General features: G+C 44.3%; 1 protein-coding gene across 3 annotated transcripts in view; it reads left to right on the forward strand.

Annotated features, from left to right (window-relative positions):
• Positions 1–10860, forward strand: part of PPP2R2A (protein phosphatase 2 regulatory subunit Balpha) — a 40921-nt gene extending 30061 nt beyond the window's left edge. For all 3 annotated transcript variants that reach the window (XM_085080419.1, XM_085080417.1, XM_085080420.1), the window contains 8 exons: positions 2284–2381; positions 5197–5362; positions 5836–5948; positions 6603–6780; positions 7464–7628; positions 8096–8265; positions 8745–8836; positions 9762–10860. In XM_085080419.1, the coding sequence (XP_084936545.1) occupies positions 2284–2381; positions 5197–5362; positions 5836–5948; positions 6603–6780; positions 7464–7628; positions 8096–8265; positions 8745–8836; positions 9762–10041 (1262 nt within the window). In that variant the 3' untranslated portion in view covers positions 10042–10860. The remainder of the gene's footprint in view (positions 1–2283; positions 2382–5196; positions 5363–5835; positions 5949–6602; positions 6781–7463; positions 7629–8095; positions 8266–8744; positions 8837–9761) is intronic.
• Positions 10861–16112: the final 5252 nt, after the last annotated feature.

Genomic DNA, 16112 nt, shown 5'->3' on the forward strand with positions numbered 1-16112 from the left:
GGTGCCAGCAGGGCACATCTGCTGCTCCCTGAAATATTCTGCCTGTGCTCCTGGATCGGGGAAAGGCTCATTTCCCAGCTCTGTGCTTGCAGGGTCCCACCTAGGGACAGGAGGGAAAACAGCAGGGCTGGGGATTCTCCGGGGCTGGGGATGCTCCAGGGCTGGGGATTCTCCACTGTGGTGGTGCTGAAGGGCTGAAATCATCAGGGAATTTCAGTTACCACAGATAAATAGAAGGATGAGATTGATGATTTTTGAGATTTTTTTTTTTTTTTTTGGCAAGGAGGGTGTTAACACAGATAAGAATCCACACACAAATCCAGGCACTGGGGAGGATGAAATGTTTCCCCTGTCAGCTCTCCAACACCTTTAAATCCACCCAGGTCACCACCTGATGTCTTGCTTGTCCTTTGGCTGAGGGATGGCAATGTGGAATTCCAAAAAGGGAATTCCTGGGTTTGGTGTACAACTTGTTTGCTCTCTCTGTGTAAAACCTGCATCTCAGCCCTGCTTTGGGATTGCTTAAGCAGAAATCATTATTTTCTGTCACTGTTTTAGCACATTTTGTTTTGTCCTTGGGAAGGGAACAATCCAAGATTACACCATTGAAAGCACATTGGATTTATTGATGCATCTTGAGTATTAAAACTAATTAATATCTTCCCGTTGCAATCGCCGCTAAGGAATGTATTTGGTTTTAATTTCAAATTGATCCAAGTACTTGGAATGATCTGCGTGGTGTCACTACCTTGTCACCACTGCCTGAGCCTGCTGGGCTCCCTGGAGGTGTGGGATGTGGGTGCTGAAAGTTTGTTTGTGACAAAGCAGCAGATCAGCTTGGAGATCACTGGGGCAAAGCTTGGATTCTCCTGAAAATGAAAATAAATGCAGAAAGCGACAATGCCTGGGATCTACAGGGAAGTGGTTATCTTTCTGCTGTGTGATACTTGTATTATTAGTAAATATAATAATTATACACAACATATATCATTATCAGACCTAAGAAAATGGAGATTTTTGTCCTTAATTTCAGGCTTTTCTGGCTGTTCTGCCTGTTCGAATCATAAGGTTTCTGACTTGGTAAAACTTTTCTGTGACTTTCACCGAATAAGTACTTTGGTGAATTTACCCATCTCTTCTTGGATGGATATATGAGATTTCCAAGGCAGTTTTTCCTTCACTTTTCTCCTCCCACATACCTGGACTCATTAGATCTGCTGATAATTTGCTGTGTTGTCTTGACAGTTTCAAGATTCAGAGTTTGTTCAGCCTCTCGGTGTTTTTCACAACAGTAATTATTCTGAGTACTTCTCACTGCTGAGAGATGTTTTCCTTGAGTCACTTGATAACTTTTTAAGGTCTTTTCCTATTGGAGTGCTTTGTATGGAAAAGTAAAAATTGTATATCTACATTTGACTGGTGTGGAAGTGAAACAGCCTTGACTTCTGTATGTAAAACTCTCAGGTAGTTTATTCTGCAGAAAATTAGATTTAGAGAGATGCATTGCAATGATGCATTGGTGCTTTTGGAAATGTGAATGGGTGGGTTTGAGCTGAAGTTGTAATTTGTTCTTTTTGCTGTGTGAACAGCTCAGTTTGATATTAAGGATTACTTTTCTTGTCGTGGATATTCACAATTTAATTTTAGCACTCCCTATAAAAACACTTGTGGTAATGTAAACTTTCCTCATCCAGAAGAGATCCTCAGGTTTTTTTGAGATTGATGTTTTTTCCTGATTTTCTACAGTTGTTTGTTCCTTGCATTCCTTAGACACTGAGATATCTGAACTTTTCTCCCCTGATACCTTTTGCCTTTAAGTTGTTAAATGTGTACTGAATCTTTAAAAATAAAAGGTGCTTTGAGGTCATGTGGATAATGATTGTATCTAAATCACCCATTAGGAATAATGGAGAAAATAAAGGTGGGAATGTGGATGTACACAGAGAAATCTGTGCTGGCACAGTCTGTTATCTAAAGTAAACTCAGACTAGAAAAATTGGTTCTAAGAAGCTAATGATACTAAACTTTGAAGAATAAAGTAATGCACAACACTGGGATTGTAGATTTGGCCTGGTGATCTCTAACTGCTTTTCAAATGTTAAATAAAAAAATTTAAAAATACTGCTCTTTTTTGGAAGAAACTTCTACTTGCATTTCATAAATACCCTTTAAATAAAGTATGATTTTTTAAAATGCTTTTATTTTTTTTCATCGTGGCTTTCTTGGCCACTTGGTATTTAGAAGAATGATTAATCTGTGGGGTTTATTTTTGTTGTTCCGCAGCGGATATAATTTCTACAGTAGAATTTAACCATTCTGGAGAGTTGTTAGCAACAGGAGACAAGGGAGGGAGAGTTGTCATCTTTCAACAGGAGCAGGAGGTGAGTGCTGCCTAATTACACTGCATTTCATGTTCTCTCTGTTCCTCATCATCCCCTTTTTCAAACAGGAGCATTATTTTTATAAAACCCTTTACACCAAGTGCATGCCTGTGTGAGGAGTGATTAAAAAACTGAAATTTAAGAGGGAAGAAATGTAATGAGAACTTCGTGACACTGATAAAAATTATTTAAAACACTCTTCAGCTGTGGTCTAAAGGAGGTTGAAAGTGAAAAGTAAAAAGGGGTAAGGCACAAAAATCCCTTGAGGGAGCTGCAGTTGGTTCTTTTCAATGACTCTTGGTGGCTGTGATGATGATTTCAGATTTCACTGTAGCTGGGGATATTCAAAGTTGCCCTTAAGCATCTGACTGTGACCTCAGATGTCCTTTTCCACTCTGATATCAAACAGGTAAAATCACAGAATCCTACTAGCAAAGGTAGCTTTTCTCCTTTCATCTTTGTATTTTGGATTTTGGGCTTTGCCCCCAGCAGCAGTGCCTGATTTTCAACCAAGGCTGAGCTGCAAGTTGCTGTGGTTAGAACGGATTTCAGGCAGAGGGGATTTCAGGGAGATGTCACCTCACTGCCTGGAAACATCAGTGTTACTTTTTGTTTAGTCTTTCCTTCAAATTCCACAACAAAACCCCCAGAGCTGGGGAATTCCAGGTTCCCAGAGCCAGGAGCTGCTGGGTGAGACACCAACCCTGTGCCAGCAGCTCCTCGGGCAGTGGGGACATCTAGTGGGGCTGCCTGGCACCAGCTCCAGACGTGTTGGGTGGCTTTTTATTGTTCCCTTTCTATTTTTTTATTATTTTTTAGCTGTTGAGTTGTAGCTTGATGCCCTTATGAACTCTCTAATGTAGCTTAGAGCTGCAGCAGCTCCTTGCTGCTCTCAGGTGAGCTGTGCTGAGATGACTGCTTGGTTTTTGGTGCAAAACCCAAAATCACACCCTAGCTGAATCCAGGCAAGAGCCACCTGGGTTGTCAGACAAAACTCCACAGAATTGTTTTTAGCATCATTTGGCTTCTCTGTGTTTAGGGAATGATTTGTGTTTAGGGATTTCATTCCCTGGTAATTATTTATTCCTACAAACAACAATCTAGAGCAGGTTTTATATAAAAAAGTGTCCAAAACACAAGGATTTTGTTTGGATTTCTGTGCACTGCGCTGGAGATCTTTGCAGACCACGCCTGCAGGAAGAGAAACAGTGACAAGGGCTGAGTGAAGAGCTCAGCAAACCGGGGTTGCTTCACCCACTGCCAAACTGCTGCCACCTCCGGGCTGGAATGTGGCAGCCGGTGACATCAGCTCAGCGCCAGGCAGGAAGTGAATCCTGCAGCTCCCAGAAACTGAGGAGGAATTTGCGTAGGCACAGTGCAATTACCTCAATTGGAATTGAACATCAGCCACTTGGGCCAACACCTCTCCTTGTTTGGAATTCTTTTTTTCGGCACCGTGAGGCTGAGAGAGTTTAAATTTTGCTTTTAGCGCAAGGATGGGTTTGATGTATTCCTGGGTTTAGGTGTTATTCTGGTCCTGTTGAGTTTTACTGGAATACACACAGAGAATATTGAAACCTCAGTGGTTATGGTAAGTCTGGAATTGAAGGAAAGTTCCCTGAATTTCCTAAGGCATTTCCTACAGCACAATAGATTTCCTTTCCAAGCTGTTCCATGCAGCTTCACTTGTTAGTTCTGACTGAGGCTGAAAACAAAGTCCTTTCCGTTCCCCAGGGTGGGAAAAGCAGTGCAAGGCAGAGGTGTGGTACAGAATTCTGGTGCCAAATTGGATTTCTAAGCATTTTTGCCCCCTTCTCCCTCCCTCCCCAGCTTAGTTTAAAGCTCAGGAATTCCTGCCAGCTCTCAGGGTATGAAGCAGGAGCAAATGATGCAAGGAATGTGACAAATGTGGGCCAGCAAGGGTTGTATCAGGTGTGTTTTGGTACTGAGGGATGGCATGAGACAGCAGGGAAGGAAGGAAGGAGCAAAGTCCCCAGTCAGGAACATATCACAGCAATGGCATCCCGTGGTGCAATCTTCAGTGGGTGGGACAGGAAAAAAGCACAAAATTCAGCTTGAAACCACTTCAGGTGAATGTGGGGAGCACTGCAGCAGAATTGGGTCTGGTTTTCTGCACCCACAAGGTTCAGTGCAGTATTAATGCCTAAAACACAGCTTTTGGAAAGAGGAATCCTGCAAATATTTCAGTTTTCCAAGTGTTCCACCTGGGCAGGTAACTGCAGGGGTGACTCCAATGCCAGAGCTGTGTTCAGCAGCAATGATGAGCTTTTTCCCCTTCTAGAATGAGAGAGAAAAAGCTTCTTAAGCAATTCAGAAGCTCTCAGGGAACTTGGAGATCACAAACCAGAATAGTGGAGCTGCTGGTGTAAATTTAGAGGTGCCATGTGGGATTTCCATGGTGTGCCTGGAAAGCTGAGTACTCACAGAGTAGATTTTCCATATGTGTGTCTGTGTAGTAGGGGAAGGAATTATCCCTTTAAACAGCAAGGGTGGAAAAAATAAAGATGAAAGAATTGTGAGTATTATTATTATTTTTATTTTTTAAATAAAATATTTAGGCAAAGTATTCATTTGTTCAGCTGCTCAGAATTAACGTGAGAACTTGCTGGAGATGTTATTCACATTCTGGAAACCTAATCTGCTGCATAAACTGTCTCTTTTCTGATGTTTTCTTAGCCAAAATAGTAGAAACTTTAATAAATGTCTTCTCTAATAAGAAGAACAGGTGAAATCAAGCAGGTTGTACCCCAATGTACATTGCATACATATCTTAATCATTTAATTCTCTTTCCAGAACAAAACCCAGTCTCACAGTAGAGGAGAATACAATGTTTACAGTACCTTTCAAAGCCATGAACCAGAGTTTGACTACTTGAAAAGTTTAGAAATTGAAGAGAAGATCAACAAAATTAGGTGGTTACCCCAGAAAAATGCTGCTCAGTTTTTATTGTCTACAAATGGTAAGTTCTGACTTTATTTTGCACCGTAACATGTTATTATGTAGGTTTGCTGTTAGGATTTGATTTAATCCTCTCCAAAAGGTTGGAATCAAGCTGGGTTTAACTGCAGGGATGTGGGGATGTGGCTCTGGTGGCTTCCCTGGGCACAGGTGTCCCCAGCATGGGGGATTTATTTGGGATTTATTTGGGATTTAGTTGCTTTCCAGCCCAGGGACCTTCATGTGTGTGTGTCAGAGCTTTAATCATTAATCACTCCCAGCAATCCCTGTCCTAACTCAAACTTGCTCCAACTCTTATAAAAAGAACAAACTGTGGAGGAGGTTTTTTTAATGCTTTTTCTCTTGTTTTCCCCAAAGCAGCATTTTTGTCTTTTTTGGTGCTCGTGGGCGGCCTTGTCTTGCTGGAAAGCATCAGCAGTGACGCCTGCTGTCTCTGCACAGCTCCCATTTTAAACTCTGCCTCTCCCATTGCAGATAAAACAATAAAGTTATGGAAAATCAGTGAAAGGGACAAAAGACCCGAGGGTTACAACCTAAAGGAGGAGGATGGACGGTATAGAGATCCTACTACAGTTACAACACTACGGGTGAGTAACTCCCAGAAATCAGCTCATTTCTCCTCAGCTCAGGGAGGAGCTGCACCATCACCTCTGTGATGCTGAAATACTGACTTTTAAGCCACATTTGAGGTACCAAAACCAGCTCATTTCTGCTCTCCCAGCCCACAGCTCAGGGAGGAGCTGCACCATCACCACCATCACCTCTGTGATGCTGAAATATTGACTTTTAAGCTGCATTTGAGATACCAAAAATCAGCTCATTTCTCCTCTCCCAGCCCACAGCTCAGGGAGGAGCTGCACCATCACCACCATCACCTCTGTGATGCTGAAATAATGACTTTTAAGCCACATTTGTGATATTTTGTGTGCTGAGCAGTGCAGGAGGGTTGGTTTGGTTTGGATTGGTTTGGCTCACCCTGCTGTGTGTGCTGCAGGTGCCAGTTTTCAGGCCCTGCCCCATCACCTCTGTGATGCTGAAATATTGACTTTTAAGCCACATTTGAGATATCAAAAATCAGCTCATTTCTCCTCAGCTCAGGGAGGAGCTGCACCATCACCTCTGTGATGCTGAAATATTGACTTTTAAGCCACGTTTGACATATTTTGTGTGCTGAGCAGTGCAGGAGGGTTGGTTTGGTTTGGTTTGGATTGGTTTGGCTCACCCTGCTGTGTGTGCTGCAGGTGCCAGTGTTCAGGCCCATGGACCTGATGGTGGAAGCCAGCCCCAGGAGGATATTTGCCAACGCCCACACGTATCACATCAATTCCATCTCCATCAATAGCGACTATGAAACCTACCTGTCTGCAGACGACCTGCGGATCAACCTGTGGCACCTAGAAATCACAGACAGGAGTTTTAGTATCCTTCTGCTGTTCTGCTGGAGGGTGGGAGTGGGAAAATTCTGGTGGATTTGATTTCCTTCCTTTTATCCTGTTCCTGTTTGGGATACAGACAGAGAATTGATCTCCTGGTTATTTCTCCCTAGTTATTGTAAGGGATTTTTACTTCTGGAGAAGGAATGGTTTGGGTTAGAAATGATATTAAAGCTCATCCAGGTGGGAAGGACAACTTCCACTGTCCCAGGTTGCTCCAGCTGGCCCTGGACACTTCCAGGGATGGAGCAGCCACACCTGGGCCAAGTTTTTAATACACAATTACCTTTTATAATGTAATTATACAATGGTAACATACATACTAATATAATGTAGTATATTATAATAAAATAATACATTTTATAAGGTAGTCTTTTATTATGTAGTATAGTTAGAATTCAAGAAAAATTTAGTTCTAAGTGAAAGACTTGGGGGATAATTTGTAGCATAGAGTTAATTACTGCTGGAGTGGAGCAAAACTGAAGCAGCTTTTTGCTGCTGTAAGAATTAACTTGAAACTGCTACAGAGTGTGATGTCAGCACCTTGCTCTGCAGACAAATTGTGTGGTCAGATTTTAACTCACTGCTTTGTGTCCCCCAAGCCTGAGAGCATCTCAAACTGCAAAACCCATTTCCCAGGGGCAGCAATCCCTTAACGAGCTGCTGCAGACATTGTAGATATCAAGCCTGCCAACATGGAGGAGCTGACAGAGGTGATCACAGCTGCAGAGTTCCACCCCAACAGCTGCAGCACCTTCGTCTACAGCAGCAGTAAAGGCACCATCCGCCTGTGTGACATGAGGGCGTCAGCCCTGTGTGACAGACACTCAAAGTGTGAGTGCTGCTGGGACATCAGGGCAAACACTCCACTCTCTGGGGAGTTTTATGGGATTCCTGGGGTGTATTGAACAGATCCAAAGCCTAAAATCGAAATTAATCTTAGAATTATGTTTTTCTGGAGTAAAAATAGTGAATAAAACATCACTGTTTAGACACCAGGAATGGCTTTTGCAGACTTGCAAGGGTTAAAGGCCATTTGGTCTGTGTTTGATGCTGGAAATCTTTCATGAGTGAATGAAGACTTCACATATCAGTAAATAAGTTATTTATTAGGAAGCTGACCTTGGCTTGCTACAGCAATAATGTATTTCAGAGTATGGCAACTTCCCCTTGAAAGTTATTTTATCTAGAGTAGCCCAACCTGGAAAGCTTATTGAGAAAATGTTAAAATAATTCAGGTGTATCTTATATCAAATAGACACAAACTTACCTCCTGACATGCCTGCCTTCTTTCCCTGCAGTGTTTGAAGAACCAGAAGATCCTAGCAACAGATCATTTTTCTCTGAAATCATCTCTTCCATATCTGATGTCAAATTTAGCCATAGTGGTCGATATATGATGACTAGAGATTACCTGTCAGTGAAGATCTGGGATTTAAATATGGAAAATAGACCTGTGGAAACATACCAGGTATGGGGGGAGAATTGTGTGGGTTGGAAATTAAAAACCTGGACAGGGGCTGAGTTTTACTGCTGGTCTGGATGTGGCAATTCCATTTTGTCTGTAGATCCAGGTTTGGGGGTTTCACACTTCTGCTATGAATATCTTGGGATTTGCAGGGTGATGGCAGAACCCAAATTTGTGTTTGGGGCTGGAAAATTCCCTCTAAGCAATGGGAATGTGGGAGGTGGAAAGGTGATCTCCAGCCATGAGAGCCACAGCAAATCTTCAGCTGTTATGTTCTCTGTTAATTCCTGGAGAAAACAGGAGGTGAAGCATTTCCTTCGCAGAAAATGCTTTCAGCTGCCACTGAAAATTGCTGTTTTCTCTGTAAGAAGGAGCTGTTGAGATCAGCCTCAGGCACCCCACAGCTTTTGGAACAGCCTGGGCAGGTTATTTCACAGGGGTTGAGTCCAGTGCTCACTCAGGTTCTCTGATCCCTCTTCCAGGTGCATGAATACCTCAGAAGTAAACTCTGCTCACTCTACGAGAACGATTGCATTTTTGACAAGTTTGAATGCTGTTGGAATGGATCAGACAGGCAAGTGGAATTCTCCTCCCTATGCACTTCAGATATTCCCAAAATGTTTAAATTATTTATATGTTTAAAATGCACAGTGGAGCTCAAATACCTGGCTTTGGACAGCACTGTAGTCCTTCAGTAGCCTTTAAAGTGTGCATTATTAGCTCTGTAAGAATCTCCACCAGACCTGTTGGGGAGCCCATGGGAAAACCTTCCAGGAATGTTCCTTTTCCTAGTGATTTGCCACGGTGTTGACCTGCCAACATCACCACCTAGGGCAGCTCTTGCCTCTGTGCTAATCATGTCATTAACTGCTTATTTGCTGCACCTAAAGCAGCTCGTTGGTTCCCTGTCAGTACTGTCAGACATGGTGCTTTTTTATTATTTATTTGTTTTAATTTGGCATCTGTCTGCTCAAATATTTCTTGAGGCAAGGGAAGGAGAAGGAACCTCCTTGTATTTTACTGAACAGCTGATGCAGAATCAGGAGCTGTAAGGGATTCTCACCAAGCAGATGTGCTGCTCAGTGCCTAAAATCACGCAAATTGTCACTAAAACTGTCGCTAAAAAGTGAAAAATTGTTGGTAAAATCATGTGGCTAAAAATTCAGTGTGCTTGGGGTTTGTTGGGTCTTTCCCTTGTGTGTGTGAAAATTGAATGATGGTGAAAATTGAACAATGGTGAAAATCAAATGATGGTGACAATTGAACGATGGTGAAAATTGAATGATGACATTTGAGGTGTTTGAGTAACAAAGTACCTCAAAGGGATTAGGGAAGGAAAAAGGATTATCTTAGAGGTTTTTAAATCTATAACAGTGCCTCAGTTTAATTTCCCTTTAGCTATAACAGGTAACAAAGGCGTGATCCGAGTCGGGACGCTAAAACCAGAACCAATTCCCAACTAACCTCTTCCTTCCTTCCCTCCCTCCCTCTCTACGCAGCATTGTCATGACAGGATCTTACAACAACTTCTTCAGGATGTTTGACAGGAACACCAAGAGGGACATCACCCTGGAAGCATCCCGGGAGAACAACAAGCCGCGCACGGTGCTGAAGCCGCGCAAGGTGTGCGCCAGCGGCAAGAGGAAGAAGGACGAGATCAGCGTCGACAGCTTAGACTTCAACAAGAAGATCCTGCACACAGCCTGGCACCCCAAGGAGAACATCATCGCCGTAGCTACCACAAACAACTTGTATATATTTCAAGACAAGATGAATTAGGGTTGGCATTCCTAACTGAAGAGTCACTTCCTGCATAGTTGAAATAGTTGAATCTAGCATTTGTACCTGTAACGAAAGCGAGTGAGAGGTCCATTATGGCACCCCTTTCCAGTGTTTAAAAATGTGCCATATGACAACACACTTTTATAGCTCCATGGAGAAGGCTCTGTGGCTCTGTTGTCTCCATGCCTGCTAGCCATTTAGGTGAGGATAGGGCACTTTTTAATTTAAATGACTACTTGCACCATCTTGCCTAATGGACTAGACTGGACTGTCTCAACATCGGTTTACTCCACTTTTTATGCCTTCCATTGTGATGACGTCAGACACAGGGAAAGCCTTCAATCATGCTATGGGATTTAATTGTGTAACCTCATTACTGTATCATTCGTGGCCCCCTTTTTTTATTAAATACAGCTCATTCTTGCTGTGGCTTGTAGCATTCCTCCTCCTTCTGGCCTCCTGGACTCCCCCTTCCCCCTTCGTCCCCCTCCACCTCGCCTTGGTGGTGGTGTATGGAAAAAAAAAAAAACAAAATAAAGCACATAAAATGGGTCCGTTTGGGGTCAGTGGTAAAGGGGGTCTGTGTTGCAACAAATGTTTTAATAAACAGTTGACTGTAATCACTCCTTGCCATGTCTGGCACCAAAAAAAAAGAGAAAATAAGGAAAGAAACAAACAAACTACTGAATAAAAGTGACAAAGAATGGAGAATCTGTTTTCTTTTTTTTTTTTTTTTAATCTACCTCTTTATACAAATACTCTGTGTTTTACCTTAGATGCATGAAAATAAAATGATGTTTTTTGTAATGATTTTAACCAGTATTAATTATTTTTCACGGGAATGAAGAGAGGGAGGGATTTTCACAGGTACTTCCTTCACTCCTGAGTGACCTGAGCACCAGCCAGGCTGTGACCACATCCATCTCAGCACCACAACTGACCAGGTTTTGATCTGAGCACTCACTTCCTGCTCCACCATCCCTGAATGCTCCTTTTTTTTTTTTAATTTTTTTTTTAAACTGTTGGGAAATAGAATCTTCAGGTTTTCAATTCTGTTTTAAGGGACTGATGTCTTAATGTTGAGTTCCGTCCTGGTTTCTTCAATGCCTTGTTTTAGGATCAAATACCTTGACTGCCTTGTTTTAGAGCACCAAGTCCCCTGTGGCTTTGTGAGAAGTTGTCTGAGCTCTTGTGTGGTGTTCTGTAGTATCAGCACCATGGTTCCATAGCTAATGACTGCACTGCATTCTGCTGCTCTATTTTCTGTATTTATTGCTAACTGGAAATATGTAGTTTTTAAACCATGCAAGTGTTTTCTTCTTGGCTTTTGGCTTTGCAAAGTTCCTGCACTTGGGGAAATGTTCGCTGGTGCAAGGAGCCCAACACGTGGAGTACAGAAGCTGCATGAAATAATAAAAGTGTTCATAGTGATGTGAGAGATTTCAACTCTTCAGCACATAAGGCTTATCCAAAGATGAACTAGATATTGATGCTTTATAAGGCTCATGAGTTTTTACTTCCAGATAATTTTGCTAAATGTGCTTTTAGGTTTTGCTCTTCCTTCACGGAAATGTTCGGTGAAGTTTGAAGTCGTAGTGAACTTACCTTGACTGGGAGAATTTTCACTTTTTAGTTACCTATATTTAATTATTTCTGTGGCTTAGAGGTAGTTATTAAAATGACTTTATGATTTGATCAACTGAGATATTGTTTCTGCTGTAAAATTCTGGCTGGGTTAGAGGTTGTTAACAAGACTATTGCAATCACTCTTTAATTTCTTTAAGTCCTTGTGCAGTGGTTTGAGAATGTAAAAATTCTAATATTTATTAATCCGGTTCTCTTAAATACAGTATTTGTCTTGTACCATGCATGCCTGACCATGAGCCTTTGTAAGGATTTTACCTTTTTTTTTATTTTTAATTATTTTTCACCTGCTAGCCTTGTAAAACAATTGAACTGCCCCAGGGACAGCAGCTGTTTTCCCGTGGGTGAATAAACCAGTGGGCCCTACTCCTCCTGAGCAGCATGTGACTAATTTTACTCCAGCCTTGCCAACAGTTCAGGAAACAACTCGAGTAACGTTACTCACGTGCACAGGTGTTCCCAGGGCCGAGGTTTATTTCTCACGAGGGCACAGAGGTGATGAGATTTGGGTTGAATTTTGGGACCAGGAGGGGGTCATGGCACTGAGGCTGCTGTTCTGTGCTGCCCCAGTCCCCAGGGCTGCACGGAAGGAAGGTGACACAGAGGGACAGTGGGACAGTCACACCTAGAGCAATACTCCAGCACAGCCTCCCCCAGCTCGCCTCGGGAAAGGGTTTGTTGGGAATGGTGATCCTTGGGATGTCAGCTGAGGTTGAACTTGTCCCCACCAAGCCCAGCTCCTGCCTGTGCTGTCACACTATCGATCCATGAGAGAATTCTCTGAGCACACTGTCCACTGAAACATGCTGTAAATCGTATATTTTATTAATAAAAGTATGCCGAGAATACACTTTGTCAGGATGCTTTCTATGCTCTTTCCTGTCCCTCCCCTCTGCTGCAGCTGCAGGAATGTTCCAGTGAGTGGGGAATGCCTGGGGAATGGTGTCCCTGTCCCTTCAGCAGCCCCTCAGTGCCCAGTGAAACCAGTGCAACCCACCATTCCCAGTCCCCGAATGCCAAACTAAATAGGGAAGATGTTCTCTTCCTTTCACTCTTGTCCTGAAGCCACCAAAATGCCACCAATCCCCCCTGTGCTGGTTTGTACCTGCAGTGTGACAAGTGTCACTCCTGCCTCCAGTCAGCGGTCAGGGTGAGGTGTTTATCCAGCAATCCCGGGCTGCAGGAGAGCCCTGTGCCTCCAGTCCCTTTGTCACTTCCCTGCTGGGACATGGAAAACACGCTGGAAATGCAGCAGCACCTGCTCCCCTACTGCTCTGCTCAGGCAGGGCTGGAGCGTTTACTGCCTAACTACAGATTCTTTTATTATCAGCATGATTGGAAAAAGCTCAGGGAGTGCTGGCAAGCAGAAACCTGTGGTTTTTCCCCTCCTGGAGAGGGGCTGTGGGTGATGGAATACCGATATTTTAATAGAGATTTTTATTGTCATCTTGTTCTTGGGCACGGCAGAGCTGGGAAGCAATTTCCTGTGCGCTGCTCCTCTGCTCTTTCCCTCGGGCTGCGGAGGTGTAAAACATCCCGGCTCACATCAAACACTCCTTTTATTGAATAAAACTGCCTCCTTTTGCCCTTTCCCGTGGAATTGGCTGTTGTAAAGGCAAGGATTGCTGTCTCGGATCGAGGTGAGCTGGGTAATGACCGTGGCTGTCTGGAGCTGTTTGTTTGCCCTCAGCAAACATCTTCAACCCGGGCTGGAACGGTTCGGGCTTGTAAAGATGAGCGGGGCAATAAAACCAGTGTCTGTTTCACAGCTGAGAGGATAAAAACTGCGAATTCCATCTCTCTGCACAGCGAATTTCACCCTCCGATTTCAGCAATCTCAGCCTTTGCAAGCAGTTAAACAGCCCTGGCTGGTTTTAATGCTGCTTTTCCGAGCTCCGGATCTCCACTAGGAGGCAAAACGTTACTGCAAAGAGGAGGAGGCTTGGGAGCCGCGAGGGGTCACGGCGAGGTGTGGTCGCTGTCCCTCGAAGTCACCTCCGGAATCAACAGCGATCAGTTTGTTGCTAAATATGAGACGCTATAAAAGCGTTTCCAGGCTGGATGATCGCGGCACAAGCAGTCCAGCCGGGGTGAGCAGGGCAAAGAGCCCTCGGGCTGGGGGATGCTGGGTGTGTCCAGCTCAGAAAAGAGATGTTTTTCGGCTTTGGGGAACAGAAATACTAAGCAAGGACAATAATAATAATCGTGGCATGGTTTAGGCTTTAGAATAAAGGAATGGTTTGGGTTGGAAGGACCTTAAAGCCCAGCCAGTTCCACCTTCCACTGTCCCAGGTTGCTCCAAGCCCTGTCCAACCTGTCCTTGGACAATTCCAGGGATGGAGCAGCCTCAGCTTTCCTTCTTTACCTGTTTCATTAAACATTTAGAACACCTCAGAACCATGAGGTAAACCACCGGGATTAGCTTGGCACAGCTCTGGTTACTTGTTTGATTTCCATTGACTTAAAGGATTTTTTTTTCCCCCTGTACTGCACTCCAGTACAGAAAGCTTTTCCCAGGAATTTACTACCATTGTTCCTCTTCTATTAACATGTGGTTTTGTGTCCCTCCAACCCTGCCATTGTCACAGCATTTTCCATCCCAGGATTCAAATTACAAACATTAATTACATCATTCAAATGCCTCCAGGAAGCTGTGTAGTGGTTCAAGCACAGGGCTGAAAGTCAGCCCTTGTGAATGCTATTTCTGGCTCTGCATTGACTCACTCTATAATCTTGATCAATTTATTTCTGACTCAGAAATGTTAATAGTCCCACTTGGCTGATAAATATTCATGCCACAAGTGTTGTGGCAAACGCTTCCTGAATGAGGGTGGTGACAAATGCTCACGTTAGCCTGTGATTTCAGGGTTGCAAAGTGGGATTGGCTTACCCAGGTGGGTTTGCTATTCAAAATCCTAAGTAGCTCATTGTTCTGACTCCAATCTCGAATCTATCTGCAGCTCCTCCACCTGTAAACAGATGTTTTAGCAAATTAATTCAGTTGTTGCTTTCTTTTTACTACTAATGTAGCTAATTCTCTTCCAGTGCTATCCCAGAGACATCCAGATTTTACACAGGATTAGATATTTGGTGCAAACATGCAGGGCCTGTGGTCAAACTGGGGAGAAGTGTTGGTGATATAAAAAGTGAATTTCAAACATCCAACATCAGTGTGGATGAATAGAAGATGAAAAAACATTTAAAAGATATATTCTAGCATGGGATGAGTGTGGCACTTTTGCATACAGGCTTTTTCTCTAGCTTGAAATAGATCTGTCACAGAAATAAAGTGATTTATTTGCATTTGTAATGGGGAAGGAATAAAGAACACTACAGGAGTTGTGTCTGCGTGGCTTCATTCTGATGGTGTTGCTGTTACTGAACTCCTACTATAATGTAAAAAAACACAATTTAGACTCTCGTGGCTGTTGATGGGAGGAGTTTATGGTGTAAAAGGCTCCTTTACAGCTGTTGGGATGCAAAATGCTTATAGATATGTTATATACATGTGTGTGAGAGAGAGATAGGAGTTACAAAGTTCCACCAAAAAGAGTCTAGGCCTCCAAATAAACCTTAAAGGCAAAGTGATGTCAAAACAGAATGAAGTTAACAAGAGGAAAAGGAGGCTCAGGGGGACCTTGTGGCTCTGCACAGCTCCAGACAGGAGGGGACAGCCGGGGGGATTTGGGATCAGATCCAGGGAACAGGGACAGGAGGAGAGGAACAGCCTCAGGCTGGGCCAGGGGAGGCTCAGGGTGGACAGCAGCAGGGATTTCCTCATGGAAAGGGAGCTCAGGGATTGGAACTGCCCAGGGAGGTTTGCAGTCCCCATCCCTGCAGGTGTCCAAGGAAGGCCTGGATGTGGCACTGAGAGCTCTGGGCTGGGGACAAGATGGGGACAAGATGGGGACAAGGTGGGGATCGGGGACAGGCCGGACTCGATAGTCTCGCAGGGCGTTCGCAGGCTGGCTGGCCCCGTCACTCCCTGTCCCTGTGTCGCTGTATTCCTGTCCCTGTATCCTTCTGTCCCTGTCCCTGTGTCCCTATCCCTGTATCCCTGTCCCTCTCCCTGTGTCCCTCTCCCTGTCCCCCGACCCTGTCCCAGTTCCTGTATCGCTGTCTCACTCTCCCTGTATCCCTGTATCCCTGTATCCCCGTATCCCCGTGTCCGTGTCTCCCTCGCCCTGTCCCTCTCCCTGTATCCCTGTATCCCTGTATCCCCGTGTCCCTGTCCCTGTGTCCCTCTCCCTGTCCCCGAGTCCCTCTCCCTGTCTCCCTGTCTCCCTGTCTCCCTGTCCCCATCCCTCACGCTCCGTCCCCTCACGCCGCCGCTCCCTCAGCCCCTCGCTGCGCACGCGCGGGACGTGCGCGGGCGCGGGTCGCGCCATGGAGGCGGAGGGCGGGAGCGGCGCGCGCCGCGCCTG

The sequence above is a fragment of the Lichenostomus cassidix genome, chromosome 22 (genome assembly GCF_008360975.1).
Source record: "Lichenostomus cassidix isolate B80296 chromosome 22, HeHo_3.0, whole genome shotgun sequence".
Lineage (NCBI taxonomy): Eukaryota > Metazoa > Chordata > Aves > Passeriformes > Meliphagidae > Lichenostomus > Lichenostomus cassidix.